The 20845-nt window shown below is 35.5% G+C and overlaps 1 protein-coding gene across 10 annotated transcripts in view; it reads right to left on the bottom strand.

Annotated features, from left to right (window-relative positions):
• PTBP2 (polypyrimidine tract binding protein 2) overlaps positions 1-20845 on the bottom strand; it is a 52409-nt gene that overhangs the window by 11218 nt on the left and 20346 nt on the right. For 9 of the 10 annotated variants that reach the window (XM_087730954.1, XM_087730960.1, XM_087730955.1 and 6 more), the window contains 4 exons: positions 13726-13898; positions 13158-13301; positions 9357-9521; positions 9170-9280 (listed from right to left, as the gene is read on the bottom strand). In XM_087730954.1, coding sequence (XP_087587080.1) covers positions 9170-9280; positions 9357-9521; positions 13158-13301; positions 13726-13898 — 593 coding nt within the window. Of the gene's footprint in view, positions 1-9169; positions 9281-9356; positions 9522-13157; positions 13302-13725; positions 13919-20845 lie in introns of all 10 variants that reach the window. The other variant, XM_087730964.1, reaches the window with a different exon arrangement.

The raw sequence follows: 20845 nt of genomic DNA, 5'->3' as shown, positions 1-20845 counted from the left end.
AAAAGGGAGTCAGTTTATTTAAAAAATATACAATACAGGTTGGTTGCACAACTTTTTTTTTTTTTTTTTTTTTTTTTAAAACAAGGTCAGCGTATAGGTATTTATCCGTCTTACTGTCTAGCTTAAAACCAATTAAGATTAAAATGCATTAACCTCTCTTAACATGATTCGAGGAAGCTCAATGTTTACTTCTTTTACCTAGAAACTGTTTATGCACCAAAGTGGCAAGGGACCTTTTAATGCAGTCAAACTTAAAAGTTAGTCTGTTGAATATAGTTAATTAACCTGTATTCCATAGTACAGATCTAATTCAGACATAACACCAAATAAATTTCTCAAAGAAAAAAAAATAATCAAAAATCACACAGGTATTCTTTTACATGGAAAGTTGACCTGAGGGGAAAAAAATTAAAAATTTAGACTTAAATACCACGTTAGACAGCTATCTGTTAAAGCAGAATATTTACATTTTTCCTGCATGTCTTCCGTCTCCCCTTGAGGGTAATTAATGCCGAAATTGAAACAAAAGCAACTTTATCTGCTAACTTAATGCTACTAACACTTTTTTTTTTTTTAAAAATCCTCTTTTCACAATTGGTACTTCTGAAAGGATGCCTATTAGCAGTGAAATTCACATCAACTCTTAACATGACACCACTTAGAATTCTATGCAAACACTCTCTAAAAAAGGCTTAATTATATATGTTTTGTCCATCTTCATTATATACCAGGCAAATTGATATACCTGGATTTTACTCCATTTACATTTTGGGCATACCTTCCTTTTGCTAGAAGCACTAAGGGCTAAATATGAGAGATTAGAAAAATGGAAACTTTTGTAACTAAGTTGGTTTATATTCTTAAGAAATGCTAGGAAGTGAAGATATAGCTCATCTTAAAAATTAATCCATTCCATCGAGTCATTATATTAAATATAAAACTACCTTATGTATACACATGGTGAAGAAAAAACAAATAAATCACACTTTTAAATAAAAAAAATCAGATCTTTTGTTTCTCTTGATTAATGCTGGACTGAAATGTACCACTTCTGGACCTGAGCTAGCTCTTGCACAGCTAGCGTGGTTACACATGCAATGCACTTTCCAACACGTTCAAGTTCTGGTAGGACTTACTATTTTGAGCCAAGCACTGCACGAACCTAGTGTGCCTGCTGGGTATGGAAGCAACATAGCTATTTTCATACAGTGGTGCATCTGGAAACTGAACATCCTGCAGATACCCCTCTGCTAGGTCTGGGCCAGCCAGGCTGTCCCTTCCTACAAAATCAATTATCACAGCTGACATCTCCAGGGCTCATGAAATCACTTAGAAGATTTACCACCATTAGCAGTCAATGTACAAGAATAAGTCAGTCAGTATTATTAGAACTTCCAAGTAATGGGAAAATAAAATAATACAAAAAAAAGGTACAGAAACCTGACAACCTAGACATCATCTCAACAAATACTTAGCAATTAAAGAGGAACTCCTGTGCTTGAAACTCAGCTTAAACAATGCCTTAGACAACACTGGCAAAGCAAAATCTACTGTCCTGATTCACAGACTACAAGCTGAGGATTAATTCTGTATTGTTGGGGTGGTGGCGTGCATAGCCATTACAGAACACAGAATTTGCTAGCTCTTTTACACACAGTGGCAAAGCAGAATCCAAGACTCCTAATGTTGGTATTTGGGAGAAGAATCTCACTTGAACACTTACATCTAAAGAAGTATACACTGAGAATCAGGCATCACTTTTAGAAGACTTTTTACCTTCTACAATCCACTAAGATATGGATTAAAGGTAAGTCCAGTTTATGCAGCCAGAGCTTACTTATTGTCAAAGACAATGTCATTGCCATCAAGGAAATACCCATTCACATAATGAAGAAAACTAGGTATGAATGAGACTAAAAGGCAGTACCCTTTAGCTTTGTCCAAATCACAGGACCATGACACAAAGCTCTAAGTCTTTAAAACACAATTAAGTTTCATATTATACCTCTGTGTGGAGTCTGTAGACACACTGCTTTATGGCTGGCGGAAGGCTATGAAGTTGATGAAAATCTTTTAGTCTTAAGAAGTAGCAAACCAAAATATAACTGTGTTTGTAGTTTCCAGAGTAGTCAATGTTTAAAGGGAGCCGTGTAAGTAACTAAAACTTATACTGAAATAGGAAAAACTCCTCTTTCTGACAAATTCAAAGTGACCAAAAGTACATACAAAAGAATACTGCACAAGAGAAATCCCTTGTAGCTGGGACACAGACAGTCTGAAAGAACATCCTGAAGTGGAAGGGAAGGAGACTCACTCTTAATGTACACTGTAGTCACACTCTGGGAAAGGCTCCTTGCAACAGGTCAAAACAACACCAAAAAAAAAAACCCACGTCACCCCACCCACCTCTACCAGCAGCATCATACACCTCCAACAACAATGCAAGAAAGATTACCAGCGACTACAGTTTTTTGAAGATTAACTGTTCACATGTAAAGTCACAATTGTGAATGTGCATGTCCTGAGCTCCTTCTTATATGGCAATAAAAGAATGTGCAACAAACCCTCAAACCCTGTTCCTCTCAAACAGACATCCTGAAAAAAATGAGAAGACAGTAGCCATACTGTTAGTGAATGCACACACAGAAATCATCTCAAAGAACTCTAGCTACTGTTAAGAAACTTCACTTTCTTTGAGCATTTATCTATACATACACTCACATGTGACACAGTACCACACCACACACATGCCAAACCAAGGAGATCAAGTACCATGGAACCCTTTTACAAAATGTGAGTATCATTCTTTATCTTGCCTGTGCCAGCAAAACCATTACTTAAGCCTCAACAACAGAAGTATCAAAATTTATGTCGTCACGCAATACTAAGAGCGTAATGACAGTGAATCGTTTCCAAACCACTGCCTTCCCTCCCTCCCCCTTGCTACTAAAATGTACCCTTCTCTTGGACTTTCCCAAAGGGGAAAATGATTCTGATGAGTGGCTCGCCCCCTGCCAAGAGCTTGTCAGCAGATTCCTGAAACAACACATTGTGGTATTTAGGAGCACACAAACAAGATGGCTACTAAGAACATGCAGAAGATCAATAGAAAACAGTGGTAAAAGAATAAACAAAAATCCCTTTCTCAATTCAAACTGACGTATAACCCATGCCTGGGTTGACACGATGACCTCAACCCACAGTGTACTCCTGTGCATGACCTCAGCTCCACAGTGCAAGCACACTATCATCCATACAAGTTTCTCTACAGCCACTTAGATTATTTTGGGGAGGGGAAAAAAACCCACCACCACCACCAAAGAAAAACAAACAAAAAACCACCAAACAAACAAACAAGATGTCTCCTAATTAACTATGTTGCATGGTTCTACATCAGCTATGGCAGAAAGGGAGCAAGCTAGAAATAAAATCACAATCCCAATGCTAGTGAAAGTTCCAAAATAGTGGAGTCGGCTGGAAAGAAGCAAGTATTCCTAGACTACTACAGTAGAAACATTCAAAATATTTAGGAAGGGTCTTAACAACCAATCTTAAAATCTGCTTTTCTCTCAAGGCAGCACTTCTCACTGAACAAAAGAATAAGCAAGCAAGGCCTAGCAACACAGAAAATAGCAGAAACAGCCTGGGAAGTCCTAGGGATCCAGAACAGAGACCTATGACTGTCTGTCACAGACAGTAAAAATGACCATACAGGGAATATTGATGAAATGGAGGTCTGCACCGCAAAACATAATACTCTCCCATTTCTTAAAAATAATGTCAAACCAAATCACCCTCTCTTTTTGCTCATAGCAGCCAGGAGGATGAAGAGATGAAAAATCCTGACTGAGAAAAGATCCCACAGATTAAGAGGTGAGACAACAGACTGTTCCAATGGAAAAAAAAAAAAGGGGGGGGGGGGGGAAGAGTTCAATAAACAGTGTTTTCTCCTGCTGCTGATACAATCAACCACACACAAGCTCTTCTGCAAAAGGACAGTAAGAATTTCTATCTAGTCAACTGGGATTCAGGACACCAGGATCTCTCATTTCCCAATGTGATTGCGGACGCTGAGAGAAGTGGTAACACCAGCAAAGGCGATCTCAGATGGTAGAAGTACTCTAGAAAGTTACAAAATGTTGTAACATCCTGAATGACTGAGACAGCCCTCTAATGCAGCTTCATGCAGGTAAGAGTCAGATCTATCGGTAGGCTCCAAAGCGAAGGAAGAACATTCTTAGCACCATTTCTTCTCTCAGGCTTTCCTCACCTGAATGAAGGGCTTTCTGATGTAATGGATAGAATTCACTGCTCTTTTTACTTTCAGGGTTCAAGATGCCTGAAAATCCTTGTGAACGAATAGTCCCTTTGAAAGGTGCTATATTCATAGTAACTATGCTTTGATGAGCTTCTCTAAGGCCTGTATAGACCATGAATCTGTGGAATGAAACCCCCCTACAGGAGGTGGTCAAGGTAGCCCTCTAAAAATTAGGAAGAGATATGCCATTTACAGTAGTCTTTAGCTAATTCACATACGGTACCTAGAAGACAGACAAGTACACAGTTTGCGAGACAGAAAATGATTTCATGTTTCGATACTCTCATTTCCCAGTTCAGATTCCCAGAGATTTAGCTAGCAGGTATTTCTGGAGACACATGGCATCAAGCCACAACAAATAGTGTATCTGCCCTTCTCTTTGTCAAGCACTGTAGGCACCCAAGACAATCATCCAAGATGGGAAATAGATCTCTTGCAGGATGAGGATAGCTTAGAAGTATTTACCAAGGTCCGATAAAGAAAAATCATATTAGAGTGGAGAGAAAAAAGTGGCAAGAGGGGCAACACAACAAAACCACTGCATTCTCTCCAAACTCATAGGGAGAAAAGAAGATAGAGAAATTTAGTCCCTATTCTCTCTCTTCCCAAAGCACACAAAGCAGGAGAACCTAGAAACAAGATCTTTAGAAGGGCATAACAGTTTAAAGGCATTTAAAAAAAGGACGTAATCCTTACAAAACATACTCTAGCTCAAATAAGTACTTCAAAGTAACTGACGGTCATATGGTAAATATCTCTTGGGAGTGATGTGTCCCAAGTGCATCCTACAGATACGCATCTGAAAGAAATTAATTTCTTTTGAGACAAGTGTCTTGGATATGAGAAGTTTCTATGGCTAAAAAGTGTATGTAAAACACATTCCATTCTCCAAAAATAAGATTTTTTTTTTTTCCCCTATGTGCAGTTCCTTGACTGAAGGACCAGTTGCATATCTTATTCTTTTCTAGAAAACAGGAAAATCCAGGACACAAACACTGTTGCTGCACTTCCTGGGCTTCCTGATACAATGGATACAATCCAGCACTCTTCTGTTTACCTGAACACTACTTATCATTTCCGAGCACAAATTGAGCTCTTTAGGATTCAAGATGCCTGAAAATCCTTAATGCAATAATCATGGATAATTGCCCTGAAGCTAAATATCTTATCTGGAGACGTTCTTGCTTTCCATTCTGGCCACAACTAGCTGAAGTTCCTATTATAGATTTTAGGGCAATGTAGCCTAGCAGAGATCTTTTGCAGAATGTTACCAGTGCAGAGCCACCCTGAAGCTGTGACTCAGAACAAGGGGAACGATGACATCTTCTCCATCTTCTGTGGAGTCAAACCTCAACAGAATCTCTGTAAAGGTACTCTGAATCACCTACGGGACAAGTAAGGACCAGCTGGCCACCTGTAACAGAAACTCTCAATCAGACTTATGATTTTTTTAACCCATGATGGGTCAAGATGACTGTCACGCGCTATGCATGAGTTTCAGTTAATCATCCGTAGATGAGGCATCAATAACTGTCAACATCCAAGATGTGGCAAGAGTACTTTTGGTGCTTTTACACAAAGACAACACATTGGATTATCCAGCTGTTCAGACAGAAACACTGGCACTCTAATCTTTCTATGGTATACCAGATTACTGGTATTCAAATATTTAAGTTTGCTTCTTATGCTGAGGGTACTGATCATTTACTATGAAAATGAGCTGGTTTTGATGCTTAGAATATCTCCTTATGCATACAGACATCTCCAGGACATCACCTTCTGTTTCATTAGGAGAAGCAGAGTAGTTCAATGTGCTCTACTCTTACACATTCTCAATACTTTCTCCAACCAATGGCTAGACTGCTGCATTGCACAGAAGCTGAAGTTTGTCATCTTCACCTTTACTTGCTGGTATAACGGACTATAATGATCCAATCTGAGGGTGGTGATGAAACATGAATCAGTGTAGCCATAATCTACTTTTACAGGAAATGAGTTTCTCACAAAGCAAGTGGAGCAGGAATGCAATTTTTCACTACTTGCTCATTCAAATAGCAAAAGTAGTCCCACAGGGCTAGAGGCTTTGTATTGTACATTCTTGTCAGTGTCACTATTTTCTCAGAACCTTCAAATGAATAGCATCTCTCCTTGGTACTTACATCACTTGAGTTTTTCAAATTGCTCTTTAACTTCCTTAATAAGTCTTCAATTTCTATTAAGGCCACATTCTGATTTCCTGTGAAGAGTGCCAGTGGAAAATTAAATTTCCCCATTATCTTCTACAGTAACAACTGATGGAAAACAAATTGAAAACTTCTTTATTCTTTCACCATGCTTTTACTTTTGAACTCCATGCAACTTAACTGTAGCCACCACATCCTCTTGCTTCTACTGTATTTCCAGGTGTATTTAAACTGGGAGGGGGGTTTCCTATCATCTGACTGTTTCTCTCCTTCAGGTACTTTTGGTTTGGTGGCACTTCATGTTTTACCACAGTAGCTCAACCATGAGAACTGTACTTATTTTACTCTATTTAGCTTGGGAGGGTAGCAGGGAAATCAAACCTTCCTTCAAATTTAGCATTCTTCAATACTTGCAGTTGGTATTACTCTTAGCATTTTGCCTATTTATGTGCAGATTGGTTGAAATATAGAACTATAAACCTAAGACTGTTTCGTCACTAAGATAGGCTCCAAGATCACTCTGACAATGACTGTACATGCAGGAGTCACTGTTATTCAATGAAGTTTAGTTATTCACACATGAGCTACCACTAGTGAGCAGCTACCCTGATGAAGACATGCAAAACTGGAGAAACAAATACATGCTGCTTTTTTTTTTTTTTTTTTTTAAATTATGACCAATACAGTATCCCACGAGCTAGTATCAGTTTGTCAGAAAGTCAACAACAGCAAGAGATTCTTAGGTTCCTTTGATACTTTTACATACCTCATCCTTTTGTCATTTTGTCACTTCTTTACAATATATTCCTAGAATTACACTGATCATTTTCAAATCACTACAGTCCATTTCACAGACACCGTCTTTCCATTAAATCTTCTGATAATATATGTAAGACTCAAAAAACAAAGTCAAAAGATTTATCACTTGATGTCATATTTTGCTTCAAAAATGCACTTTAAAGGCACTATTACTGAAAAATAACTTTCCAAACATGAATCAAGACCGAATGACAACATTCTGCAACAAACGCACTGGCATCCAACTGTTCATGAAATATTTCAAATATGAATCTAAATTACTACAGTTGATTTCTGCAGCAATTGTAGGGTAAAGATCTAGTTTCTGCATACTATTTTAAACCTACTTAAAACCTGAAAGGTGTATTCCATCCAAGCAAATTTTTACATATTACAGTGACATATTTGCATCTTCCTCTACTCTGGGACATGATGCAATATTTGATGCTATTTATCTCTGAAAAGGATATCCCTAATTGAAATTTTAGTCCAAACCCACAAATATTTCCAGCCTGCTTTTCAGGAATAGATCATCTTAAAGTAGATCATCACAAATCAAGTTGCAAATCTTCTTGTCTCCAGCCAACTTTATTTTTCTCAATAGCATGAAAACTTATACTCTGCTTTCTGAAAACATGCCTTTTATTTTTTTTGATTCCCTGTCTTGACCACCTCACAGTTTTCTAATCAATACCCAGTATTTCATTTGGTGATGAGGATAAAAATGACCATCCTCCACCATTTAATGAAGGTCTGTATTTTAATATAGTCATCAATCTTTACAACAGAAAACTAACCCTATTTTTTCTGTCTCTACTAAGAGATATTCATCACCAACTTAGTCTGAGGCGCAAGCTTTTCACTTTTTCCTGAAGTTCTCAGCTATTCTGTCATCTATGGGCAATAAGCACTTTCTATGCTGCCAAGCAACACTTAACCAGCACATCAATTTTAATCAGCCTTCCACAAACCCAGACTGCATGTGAAGGTTTGAAAATATAAATTCATTCCATTTATCTCTTGGAAAAAAAAAAAAATCTAGCCTTCCCCTTTGGTTCAACTTTCTTATTGCCACAGCTGTGAACATATCCCATTCAATTAATTCGAAACATCTGGTCTAGATGACGTGCTGTTGATCTTTGTCATAATTTATCCATAGGCTCTCTCCTGCTATAATGAATAAAACCAGTTATCTGTTCTGTATCCTACCCAGGATAGGAGAGTTTCCAATAAAACAAAAGTAAGATTCTGCTCTCATTTGTCACTGCTGCAAAGCTTTTTCATAGCCTGGTCCCATAAGTAAGATCGCACCCTCTGTTCTGGGCATTTACGGTTATAATGAACTCTAGATTTGTTTGGGTTTTTTTGTTTTGGTTTTTTTTTTTTAAGGATACTATAATTAAATACTTCCACAAACCTATATCCAATCTACAAATCACATCTTTGTTTTGATGCTTAGAAAGTATCTACCAACAATAATCCAATTGGTTTACTAAATTTGCTGCTTACAGTGAATTAATTATGTATCAACATTACACCCTACATTTTTACTTCCGGTTGACATTTTCACTATTGCAGTCTTGCATATTATTTCATCTCTGTGCAGCCCTATTAAAATATTTGTTCATAATTATAGATGTATACAATTCTTTAGACATAGTGTCCTTAAACATAGTATCTTTAAACACTGATTTTACGCAATATAACAACATTACATAATAACTCCCAGTTATTTTTAAGTCTCAAAAAACTCACACAAGTGGTGGAGGAGTAAGACACATTATTACTGTCAGTACTCTGTTAGATTAACATTTTACAAATGTTTTGAGTCCAGGAAGGTCTCCAGCCTTTAAAAGAGAACTATACTTACTAGTTTTGCTTGCTGTGCATTTACTGGATCACCATACTGCAGTAAAGCTTGAAACTGGTTATTCTTTGTGAATGTGATTATCTTCAGTACAGCACCAAATTTAGAGAATATCTGCCAAAAACATTGTAAAGTTTTACACACAAGTTCCTCCCAATCACAGCTCAAGTTAAAGTGAAATTTGGCTTACCTGATGAAGAACATCCAGGGTTACCGGATAGTACATATTGTCAATAATTATTCTAAGTACTGGACTCTGTGCTGGAGTCACTGCACTCTCACTAACAGTGGTCCCGCTGATGGGAGCATTTGTTGCCTGCACAGCAGTCACTGCCTGAAGAACAGCTTGGGCCCGCTTTAAAAAAAAAAAAAAAAAAAAAAAAAGACAGATTTTTTTTAAATATTTCAAGATGATAGCTAGAAATTAATTAGCAATATTAATTGTTAACTTCAGAAACATAAAATAGTCCACTAATTTAAAACTCAGAGCTACAGACATAACACAACGTAAGTGCAATGCAGTCCAACTCTGTGAGAAGAGACGATAAAAATGAAAACATCAATTAATTCTTATGTCACAGTAAGGAGGGGCTTCATATGGCACCAATATCAATCCTTCTAGTAGCAAGCTTATTGTTCTACTAGTAAGGATAAAGAAAGTGAGAGTTTTGTAGGTTTCAAGACACTTTACAGACTTTTTTCCTTTCCTTTAAAGGAAAAAACCAAAACAAAAACAAACCAACCAACCAACTAACAAAAAACCCCAAGCCTACAGAAACAAGAAGTATTTATGCTATTTTTCAAGAGATTGTATTACAGTTAACATTTCACTGCCATTTTAATTCTGTAGAAGGATCTGATAGGAAGGGATAATGCTAAAATAACACTTACAAACTTCTCAGTTTTAACCCAGTGAAATAACACACAAGACTGGCAAGTGCCAGAAACTAGTATCCACAGAGAGGTAAACAAACTGGTGTCTGTTATCTACTCTCTTTCATAAAAAGAAAAACAATATCCTCTCCATGTGTGGGGATTTTTTGGTTTTTAAACAGAAGCAGGGTTTTAGAAATTCAAAGGTAACCACATGATGACATCACAAGAACACACATCTATGTAACTACTTCTACTGCCAAAACCGACAGTATGAGAAAGATTAGATGTCTTTTTCTGTGAAAGAAAAAGTGCAGAAAAAAGGGTTTCCATTTAATACTGTCATTATAGTAGCCTTATAAAGCAAAACGATACAAAACAGAGAAAAGTGAGCATGCCAAGTAAAAATAATAAGCACCATATTAACGCATACTGCATATTTTAAAGGTATTAGAGCTACTACACAATTTCATGTCTTACAACTTACATGATGCTCCTCATACTGAAACGAATCAATGCGTAAGGAAAGGGGGGGGGGGGAAGACCTGGTGTACACTAGTTGGGAAAACAAAATTTACCTCTACATTTAATATTATTTACTGTAACTCTGTAAAAACATCTTTTGATAACAACATGTTCTTTTTTTCCCCTAATGTATGAAATACACAACTTTGAAGTTGGCCACATATTTGGCCGAGTTGCATAATTACTTCCTACTCCTTCTGTAGGCACAGAAGCAGCACATATCAATTAAAACTCACTCCTTAAAATGACTGGAAAAGTTCAGACTGTTTAACCCAAAGAACCAAAACTTTTGAAGTCAATTTTAACATATGACCCTTGTTAGCACTATCTATCTATGCTTATACATTATAGTTCATTCCACTAGTGTGAATGTGAATACGTGAAAGAATACAGGACTTAACATTGGCAAATAAGGATAAAAATCTATAAAACTGTTATGACAGTGAGTATTTTGTCAAACAAGTTCAAAATAACATTTAGTATCATATATAATTAGCCACTTTTGAAGACATTGGAGTAATATGTAAAGCTTTTTTCTTATTTTTGCAAAATTGAAATGAATTTTAAAAGATCAGCTACACCATTCAGAAAGTATAACATTTATTTATTTCTCAGTGTTGCAATGTTTGTGCAGAAAGACTAAACCCATGTATTTACGACAGGCTGATGATTAAAGAGAATTACAGTCACAGAGGTCATTCTGTTCTCAATTCTTCTGAGTCTAGATACTGTATGAAACAAGGTAAGAGATGTTTGTTTTACATCTGAGTTTAAATACTCCACTCACAGTGTTTTGATGTCTCACAGGAAACAAATTTTCTTAGAACTATAAAGCTGAGATGAAAATTTAAATGGTCCCTTTTGAATCTGCTTATTCAGAGGCAACTCATTCTGAATACATAACTAAAAATAATCTTGGAAGCTAATGTTATTGAGAAATTCAGAATAGCATAGCCTAATGGAACTTTTCCTACTTTCATTATTTCTAAAGGCCTGGCTGTTTAAAGTACCCCTTTGTTAAATACATTTTTTTCCTCTCTTCTTTATAACTAAGATACTTGCACCTTTCTCCAATTTTTTATCCTATCCTTCCAGTTACATGTACTAACATCCTGACTTCTTCATATCTTCCTGCTTGAAGATCCAGAAAAAGACAATTTCAAAATAAATTTGTCTGGATGAGAAAGCTTTTAAATACAGATTAAAAATTTACGTTTTGAGTACCAAAAAAAAAAAAAAAAAGCAGACTACAAGCAATATCTGCACTACCTTTAGTTTTCCTCACAGAGAAAAGAATATCCAACCATCTTGTGTTTTATAGAATGCCTCATGAGATACTAGTTACAGAATACTTGCTGCCAAGTACCTATTTATATTATTTAGTTCTAAATTAAAGGAATAGAGACCTGAAAGACTGGGAATATGCTAAAATTGGATATTAATGTGTACAGCGGCATAAAAGCTGCTGAAAAGTCAGCACATCCTATACATTGAAAAGGTGGACACGTGAAGTGAAAGCTTCTTAAGGGAGTATGTCCATCCACTATATGTGCAGACAGAATTCATCCTCTATTCTCTTTTTTCAAAAGCAGATGAAGGTATTTATTTTTCTTTATAACTGACATGGGGGGGGGTAACCTCAATTTTTAGAAAATACCTTTAACAGACTAACTATCAAAAGATTCTAAGGAACTGGAATGTTTAGAAAGACCAACAGGAAAATCAACACTATACTTGATCTGAACCAAGATGTCTTTCAGCAGATTACCCTGAAACTGTTTTTAAAGGTAACAGCTATACTTTTACAATTTACATACCTTACCTAAGACAGGACATAAGTAACAGAAACTGTAACTTGATACTTACACTGTCTTTTGTAATATCAAAAAGAAAACGTAAGAAATTAACCTCAAAATAATCATCTGACTTGTGGTAAACTGACGTCTCTTTTCTCCCCCTATAATTTGTACGAAATGGTCACCACGTTACTTTTGCTAATTATTCTGTTCTACTAAAAACAGACATATGTATCTATATTTATTGTGAAATAGATTCTGCAGAGGCAAGAGCAAAACATTTTTTTGTTATTAAGTACATTTGTCTCTACAGTGATCACTAAGGTATTCTTCTCTAGGAACAGCAGATCACATAAGCTGAGGTTACCAGTGCTACCAGAGCGATCATTCAAAGCACTGAAACATAGGCATTGGCATTAGTCATTGTCACTAGGGAAATTCAAATTGGCATTAGAATCTCAGGTATCAGAATAAGAAAGTTAATTTTTTCATCCTACAGTCTCTAAACTAAGATGAAAACTTCTTTTATGGAAAAAATTAAAGTTAAAAGACACTTCAGAACCTTTTTCTTTTTACATTAAGGAAACATTAAGAAAAATCATCATAATGGAAAGATTACACAGAAAGGAAATCCCCTTCAATGTCACAAAATGGAATGATCATAGGTGAGACTACTGTAGTGTTGGAATGTGGACAAAACCGAACAATTTCAACATATACCACATGAGCCAAGAATACATGCCAATGCCTCATTGTCTACTGTCTGCATTTGTACTACTACATAACAGTAAATATACCTGGTTAAGTGTGTTGTCAGTCTTTAGTTCTTTATGATTGGAATACTGGATATAGATAGGTTGGTTACGAAGATGAGGCGTCACAGCAGAGTAGTAATTAACCATAGTGATAGCTGCTTCTTCCGTAGCAAGTTCCAAAAATGCCTGTAATTAAACAGTTAATTTTCAGTATTTACAAAGCAGATAATCTTCCTATTAGCAGCACATAAAAAGCACTTAAAAGGTTTGATAACACATTTTAACAAATATCAGTCTTCAGAATATGCCATTCTCTACATACCAACTTTATTTGCTAAGCTACTTCATCTCCAAAAATTCATCTGTGAAGATGCAGGACTAGATATTTCTCTTACAGCTAACTTTTTGCTTTATGTAGCTGCCAACCATCCCATTCCCCCAAAAAATTTACTAAAAGACAGTATAAGTTCATAAAAAAAAAAATTAAAGGAACAAAGGCTCTTTTTTTTTTTTAATACTTACTATTATATGACTTATTTCAACAGCATTTTAACAGCCTATTTTGAAATTAGACAGTAGGCATACTAAAAAATGGAAAATAACAAATTACCTGATTTTTCCCTTTCAGCATCAGGATGTTGGTTACCTTACCAAAAGGTAAACCTAAAGCAATAACTTCTGTTTCTGTCACTTCCCCAGGCAATTTCCTGATATGAAGAACACGAGAAGGAGCCCCATCCATTTTATCGTCACCTTTGAATTTCTTGTTGTCATTACCATTGGCTGAAAGACATATTCAGACTCTATTTGAAAAGTTTATTGATATTATTAGTGCTCTATTAAAAAATGCTTTTAATTATAAATATGAGATAATTTTTAAGTCAGCCATCTCTTAGTTTGATCTAAATAAAATTCGAGGGTTCAGAACAAATTCTGGAGACAAATGTTACATAGTTTCATGAAAGGTGTTTTCAATGTTCATGACTAACTCAATAGCCCTCTGTGATAACTCATTTTTTAAATAAGACAAAAAACATAGCAAATCCTTTTCATCTCAGTTTCAGTAAAGTATCTCATGTAATACCATGTAAAAATATTAATTATGACTCAGAAGGGCTTGCATAAGAACTCTAAAATACATTAAAAAAAACCCAAAAACAACCAGAGGTTACCCAGAATGTTTCTGAAAGGAGAAAAGTGGTGGTGAATAGTTACTAGAAGAGCTCCTAAAGGAAAGTTCTAAGGCTTGTTTGCACTAAGGAACCAGACACAAAAAGTAGAAAAGCATCAAAGCAAGACAGGAAGCATTATAAATGCTGAGAAGGATCACACTGGAGAAAGGGGATGACCCAGAGGACTGACATCACGAAAGTCTGATGAAATCCACAACCTCAGAACTTAAGGACCAAGTACAAAAATGTCCATTATGTACCATAAGCTCACACATAGAAAAGGAAAAAACAATAAACATGATGTATTCAACATAGATGGGGTGGGGGCGCGGGGGCGGGGGGAAGCCAGACAAAATTTTCCTAGCAGAAGCAGGGAAGCATTATGATCATTGTACAAAGCACCAGAAAGATACTATTTGGAATATTGTCCAGAATTCTTGTACAGAATTCCAGCAAAATTCCAGCTTGAGTTCCTTTTTCTGGAACATATGCAATAAAGAGCTAGCCAGTTGGATGGAAGAAGTCTTGCTTTGGAGAGAAGGCCAGGAAAAAATTATTTACTTTGGTTAAAAGGTAATATAACTGCTGCCTACAAATATGTCAGTGGAGTAAACATCAGAAAGAGTCAAGACCTAAAGAACAACACTGTCATAAGATATATGGATATTAATATCAATGCTGGAAATCAGAATGCATTTAGATATAGAGAAGCAAGTATTAAGGCTTCCTTTTTTCTACTTCTGGCTACAAAACATGCAAGTCAGCATGTGAGCTATTCAACCTCTGATTTCATATTAGAAGAGCAGTTTAATAGCTACCTGTAAAAAACCACATAACTGTGACTAGTAGGAAAATACTTGTAACTATTAGGATTCAAATTCATGGGTTGAGAGCTTATACCAAAGTGGATTTAAAAAAAAAAAAAAAAATTATGAACAAGACTACTTTTATTTACTCACTAAAAAAGTAGAAACAATAAATGAGGTGGGAGGGGAATCAATAGGAAGCATTTATGTAGGTTAAATCCTCCAAAAGCCTCATCTTCATAAGAAAGTTGATGGCTACAATTTCCAGAGGGAAGAGAATAAAGAAGTCCTCAATTACCACTCGGTTGTAACTACAGAATATAATTCTGAATTTGTGCCAGGAAAGTCGTTTACACCTAATCTGATTCCCTGCATAAAAATATTGCATTCATTTATGACCGACTTGAGCACAGAAAGTTTTGCTAAGGGTATGCCTAAATCATAATCAAGAATTCAAGTTCTTAACTCAGTTTGCCTAAACCAAGCCAACTTACTCAAGATTAAAAACAGAGTGAAATGGACTCCTATTTTCACAAGTGAAGAACATCCACACTCCAGATTTGGATTTGAAAAGCCAAACCAGTTACAACATTTAACTACCTTTTCAATGCTATTAGGAAAATTGGCAAACTCGGGGTCTCTGACCAAACCTATGAACATACTTTATACTTTTTCAAGAATAAGGTCATTCTCCATACTTCCATTAAATGAACTGATGGAAAAAGGATAAATCTATACATCAGGAACTGTTTCCATCACTCCCTTATATCTTGTTCCAGCAGCTAAACCTCTTCATTCTAATTTGAAAGTTTCTACCTTTCACTTCAGCTATCTATCTTTAGATTTAGCTAAATCTAAAATTCAATATAAAATTCAATATCAAAATTCAATAAATATAAAATTCAATATATTTTCTTAGTTAAAAATAGTATGCCTTAGAGGGTGGTCATCCCTTAATTTCTGCCCCCCCCCCCCCCAATTTGAGGACTGAGCTTTTTAAAAAGTTCTTGCACTGTGGAACACTTTCTAAGTCTTTTCCAACTTACTACAGCAGACAAAAACCTAACGACATCGGAACTGGTCAAAATTCAGCTAGCAGTATCTCCAACGGACAATGCTAGAAGGGGTTGAATCCATGCAACAGTATGTATTTTATTTCTGTCTGCTGCACAGAAGGACAAATTTTGATGGAACACAGAAGAGTAAAATTTCAAAAATACACACTGAATTAGGATCTGAAGTCAATCGTCTACACAAAGCTCTAACCTGTATCATTTTGGAAAACGTGGCGAGACTGGGCTTCCACGTAGCCAGATTTCACCTGTTCAAAATTACACAATATAGCACTTTATCCTCAAAGTGACAGACAGCCAAAGTTGTTTTTTTTTTTATTTTTGACCTGAAGCTCATTACACATTCTCAATTTAAACCTCTACAAAAAACTAGAAGGAAACATTGTAGTGTGACAGGCTTAACAATGTATTACAAACAACACATTACAAACAAACTTGCAAAAAAGAATTACAATGATACTGAAACTAGATTTCCAATGCCTTTCACACTTAAGCCTTCTAAATAATTTAAATTCATTACAAGTTTCAAAAATTAAATATGAAACAGGAACAACGAGAAATGAGAAAGTGAAAATAAAGTTTTTAAAATAAAAGATTTTCTGAAACTGATAAGAAACGTCTGTTTTTATTACATCACCAGAAAAGTATATACCATGAATGCTCAGATCAGTACTTACAGAGCTGTTTTGTCTTTTGTGTGACTTTCAACACATAACTTTGATATGTTAACTTTTCCATGGCATAACATCCAAGATTTTTTTTTTTTAAACTAAAGCTTGTATTTGGATTAGGCGGTAGGTAATCCCAATGTTACTAGTAAAAGTATCGCTGGCCAGTATATAATCACACACATATATGTATTTGCAAAGAATTGTTCCTTTACTAATTATTGTATTACCTGAATAAATTGTTTTTCCATCTACTAGCATTGCTGTCTAACATTTGCATTTTACAGTTTTTCAGCTTTTACTGCAGCAGGTTTAAAGAACAAATTTAGAAGAAATATTTTGTTGTACTACATATATATCTTTTCCAAAAGAGCGGTTAACAGTTTTAAGTTAACTCATGTATGCAAGTCTCTCACACAATTTTAGTTTTTAGACTATCTTAAACTAAACATCTACTAGTCTTTAAACTTTTTTTACTGAGAGCTATATAGACAACTGCCTGCGCTAAAATGTTTAAGTGAAAAAGTAGATATATAAATATAGTAAAATAATATACAGAAAAAGATAGAGAATTATGCACTAAATGTATGGCAATCAGAAAAGTGGAGGGGGGTGGGGTGGGGACACAGGATGGGTGGACTGGCAACAAGCATTCTCAATGCTATTAAATGCTCAAAGAAAGTTTTCAGCAGTAGGGGAAGCAACCATGACAAAAGCTGTTTATTACTTATTGGCAGAAGCATACCTTGCACAATGAAAGCTGAACTGGTAACATTCATAAAAAATGAATCCCACCTTCTTAATTTAGCCCAAAACATTTAACACTGGATTTTAAGAAGACAGAAGAAATTAACACAACATTGGCTATTACTGCTTTTCTTGAAAGCCAAGAGAACATGTACTGTTTCTACTTTTGATTACCCAGCCAACATAGCCTAACACTAATTTACTATTTCAGTAACGGCAGTAATAAAGTGTGTGTGTCATCTAATAAATATGCATGCACATACACAAGTGAATTTTTCAAAACATTTGTGGAACAAATGAAATTTAGCTTTTAGAAAAATTAAGAGGTTTTGGCACTGTATGAAACCTTTCTCCCTAACTTTAGTCTCTTATTTGCCATTTTAAATGGTACTTCTCAGCTGGAGACACATCATTAAACTACACTTTGGAACAGAAAACCACAATGTTTAAAACATGGGAACACAACTTGCTCAGAGCTACTGAAAGGTGAATTCAACTACTGTTAAAACAACTTCATTGTCTAACAAATTGTATCAGCATAATCAGTGTCCACAAAGGTTAAAAGGTAAGTAAGAAGAGCAAGGCACTAAAAGAATAACACTGTCTTGCAGCAGAAATGGAGTCTATGGAGATAAACAAGCAACCCGAAAGATCCTTCCCTATGCAGCAGGAGAAAGACAAAATTGCAGAAAACTGGGGGGGGGGGGGGGCGCGATGTTGGAGGTGGAAACCTCACAAGCCAACTAGTAAATACTGCTCAGGAACTGCTCTTAAACTGGAAGCTTATTGGCAAGTAGCTATTTCATCAGGAAGTTTAGCTTTCACCAGACTTGGAAAAAGTCTGATCCAATTCAAACCTCTTGCCGCTAACACAGGTGCACTGAAGAGCACAATGCTACAATATCTATATTGGGGAAAAAAATAATTTAAAAATCACTGTGAGAATAGCATGACTGAAACATAGTGTTAGTATTAGTTCATTTACTAATCAAGTTACAGCCTTAAATATATAGTTAAAAAAAATTAAAAAAAAAAAAAAAACAAACCAGAACTCTAACCCTGAATATTCATTATATTCAATTCAGACTATTGAAAAAAAAAAAAAAACCAACCCTGTTCTGTAACAGCCATTGCACTGATGTAAGCCCTCTTTGGCTCTCCACCAAGAAGAAAAATCCAGTTTCCATATGACATCAGTTGACTATTTCTAAACAAAATCTCATCTCTACAAATGGTGTTCAAAGCATTATTCCCCCATCTAAATAGGATACTACAGTCTAAACATAACTGATACATAAGTCACATCCCTGTTGCACAGAGTTCCTTCAATTTTGCATAAATCAAGTTGTTGAAATGAAATGCTTAAGAGTTGACAAAGCCTATAAATGGCCATTGTCTAAATAAACAAGTTGGGTCCCTGGCATTTTTAGTTAGAAACTCCTATTTTATTAAACATAGAAATAGAAACCCATATAAAGCAACAGAATGAAGTGCAATGTATACAAGGCATACTGTAAGTCTGTGGCATTCAATTGTTCAAGCTATGAAGATTCAATGCTCCCAAGTAGTTTTTGCAGAAAAACTGATCTTGAAGTTCAACATAACTCCTAGCAAACAGTGAATAACTTACTTCCTGCTGACAACTATTTTTGAAAACATATTTTAGTAAGTTTTCATCCTAGAGGAGTTTTTCTCTGCACACAATTTTTTTTTTTAAATTTTTTGAGAAATACATAAATATGACCTAAAGTGTTCTGAGGCCAAAAATACATAATTTACCTTGAAAATATATGAAGCCTTTATTTTAGATGTTTTAGATTTTTTCATATTCACACAATGTCCTAATACAGAAATGTAACTATGTGGCTATGGGCAAAGATTTTGCATACAATAAAAAGTTACTTTCACCTATTATTTCCTGGAAAAAAGGGGAAAAAAATGTTAAAAATGCTGACTATAAAACCCTGCATATCTGCAGTAGTGAAATAACTGATAAATAAATACCCTTTCTGCAGGAGTCAATCTCTGTTTCACAACTGTCAGTACATACCAACAACCAACTTAAAAAAAAAAAAAAGTAAATACTTAGGCTTTCCTGAAACACTTGTTTCATCCTCCAATACAATCGGCTTATACATTAAAGAAGCTTACTAACAGTATTATTCATTGTTACTGCTAACGTAGAAAGTACTTCTTGCTTCACATTAGCTAATTATATGAAATTTAATGTTATCAACAAGTAGAACATAGGACACATATCCACACAGGAAATACCTGACCAAGAGAAAGGCAAGGGAATTATGAAGATACCTAGTTTACAATTGTGGATTATGACCAGACAGAAAGATTAAACATTGCAGTGACTACTGAACATAATAATCTGCATAAAACAACCAGCTAAGGAAACCACAGACAACCACAAATTGGGAGGGTATAACAGAGACCATTGTGGTTTTGTTTCTGAGGTTCTTTCCTTAATATATACACCCAGCCTGATGTCACAGATAGAATGCAGGAAGGAGACCTTTGGTCTGATCCAGTGACAAACTTTTCCACAAGTGCCCACAGATTCCCAAAACAAGAAAAACAGAACCTTTGTTTTAGTACACATCTTCAAAAGTTCAAGTTAAAGATAAAATCTGGAATTTAAAATGTTTGAGAGAAAGAACAAAAGAGGAGATATTACACTCAAAAATATGATAAAAACATGAAGAATGTGAAGTTCTCCGGAGTCTGCATTTGTTAACCTTAAAATTAAAGGAGTTAACATGTTCAGTGTTCATTATGCTTGTTTGGTTGGTGGGGTTTTTTTGTTGTTGTTTTGGGGCTTGCGAAGGGGAAGCATGTTCTGCAAGACTTTGTACTTCAAAGTACTTTATACTCCATTATCCTTGCCTTCCTAGGCCTACTACATCGTGGAAGGATTACCACTTAACTAAAGCATTAACCAGCAGTCATAGGGGGATTTTTACCATGGACGTGGGCCATGTGCAAAGGAAAATCTTGACCAATCGATAATAAAACTATCTTATAGTACAAAGAATACTGCCTATCAGGAATTTGAGCTTAAACATGGTCAAGCAATTAAAAAATTAACTACACAGCTTTTATCTGGCACATCTGCATATAGGCTACACCTCTGTTTCAAAACTCACTAAGCAAGTTTGCTAAGCAACTATGATAACACACTTACAATATGGTATAGCGACTGTTCAATGTTGCACAGTCTAAAATTAATACACTTCCCTTTGGCCCTTAAAACAT

Source organism: Nipponia nippon, unplaced genomic scaffold, assembly GCF_047370975.1.
Source record: "Nipponia nippon isolate SJK-2023a ecotype South Korea unplaced genomic scaffold, ASM4737097v1 scaffold_5, whole genome shotgun sequence".
Classification (NCBI taxonomy): Eukaryota; Metazoa; Chordata; class Aves; order Pelecaniformes; family Threskiornithidae; genus Nipponia; species Nipponia nippon.
Note: the sequence above shows the minus strand (reverse complement) of the source record. Positions and strands in the feature narration are given on the sequence as shown.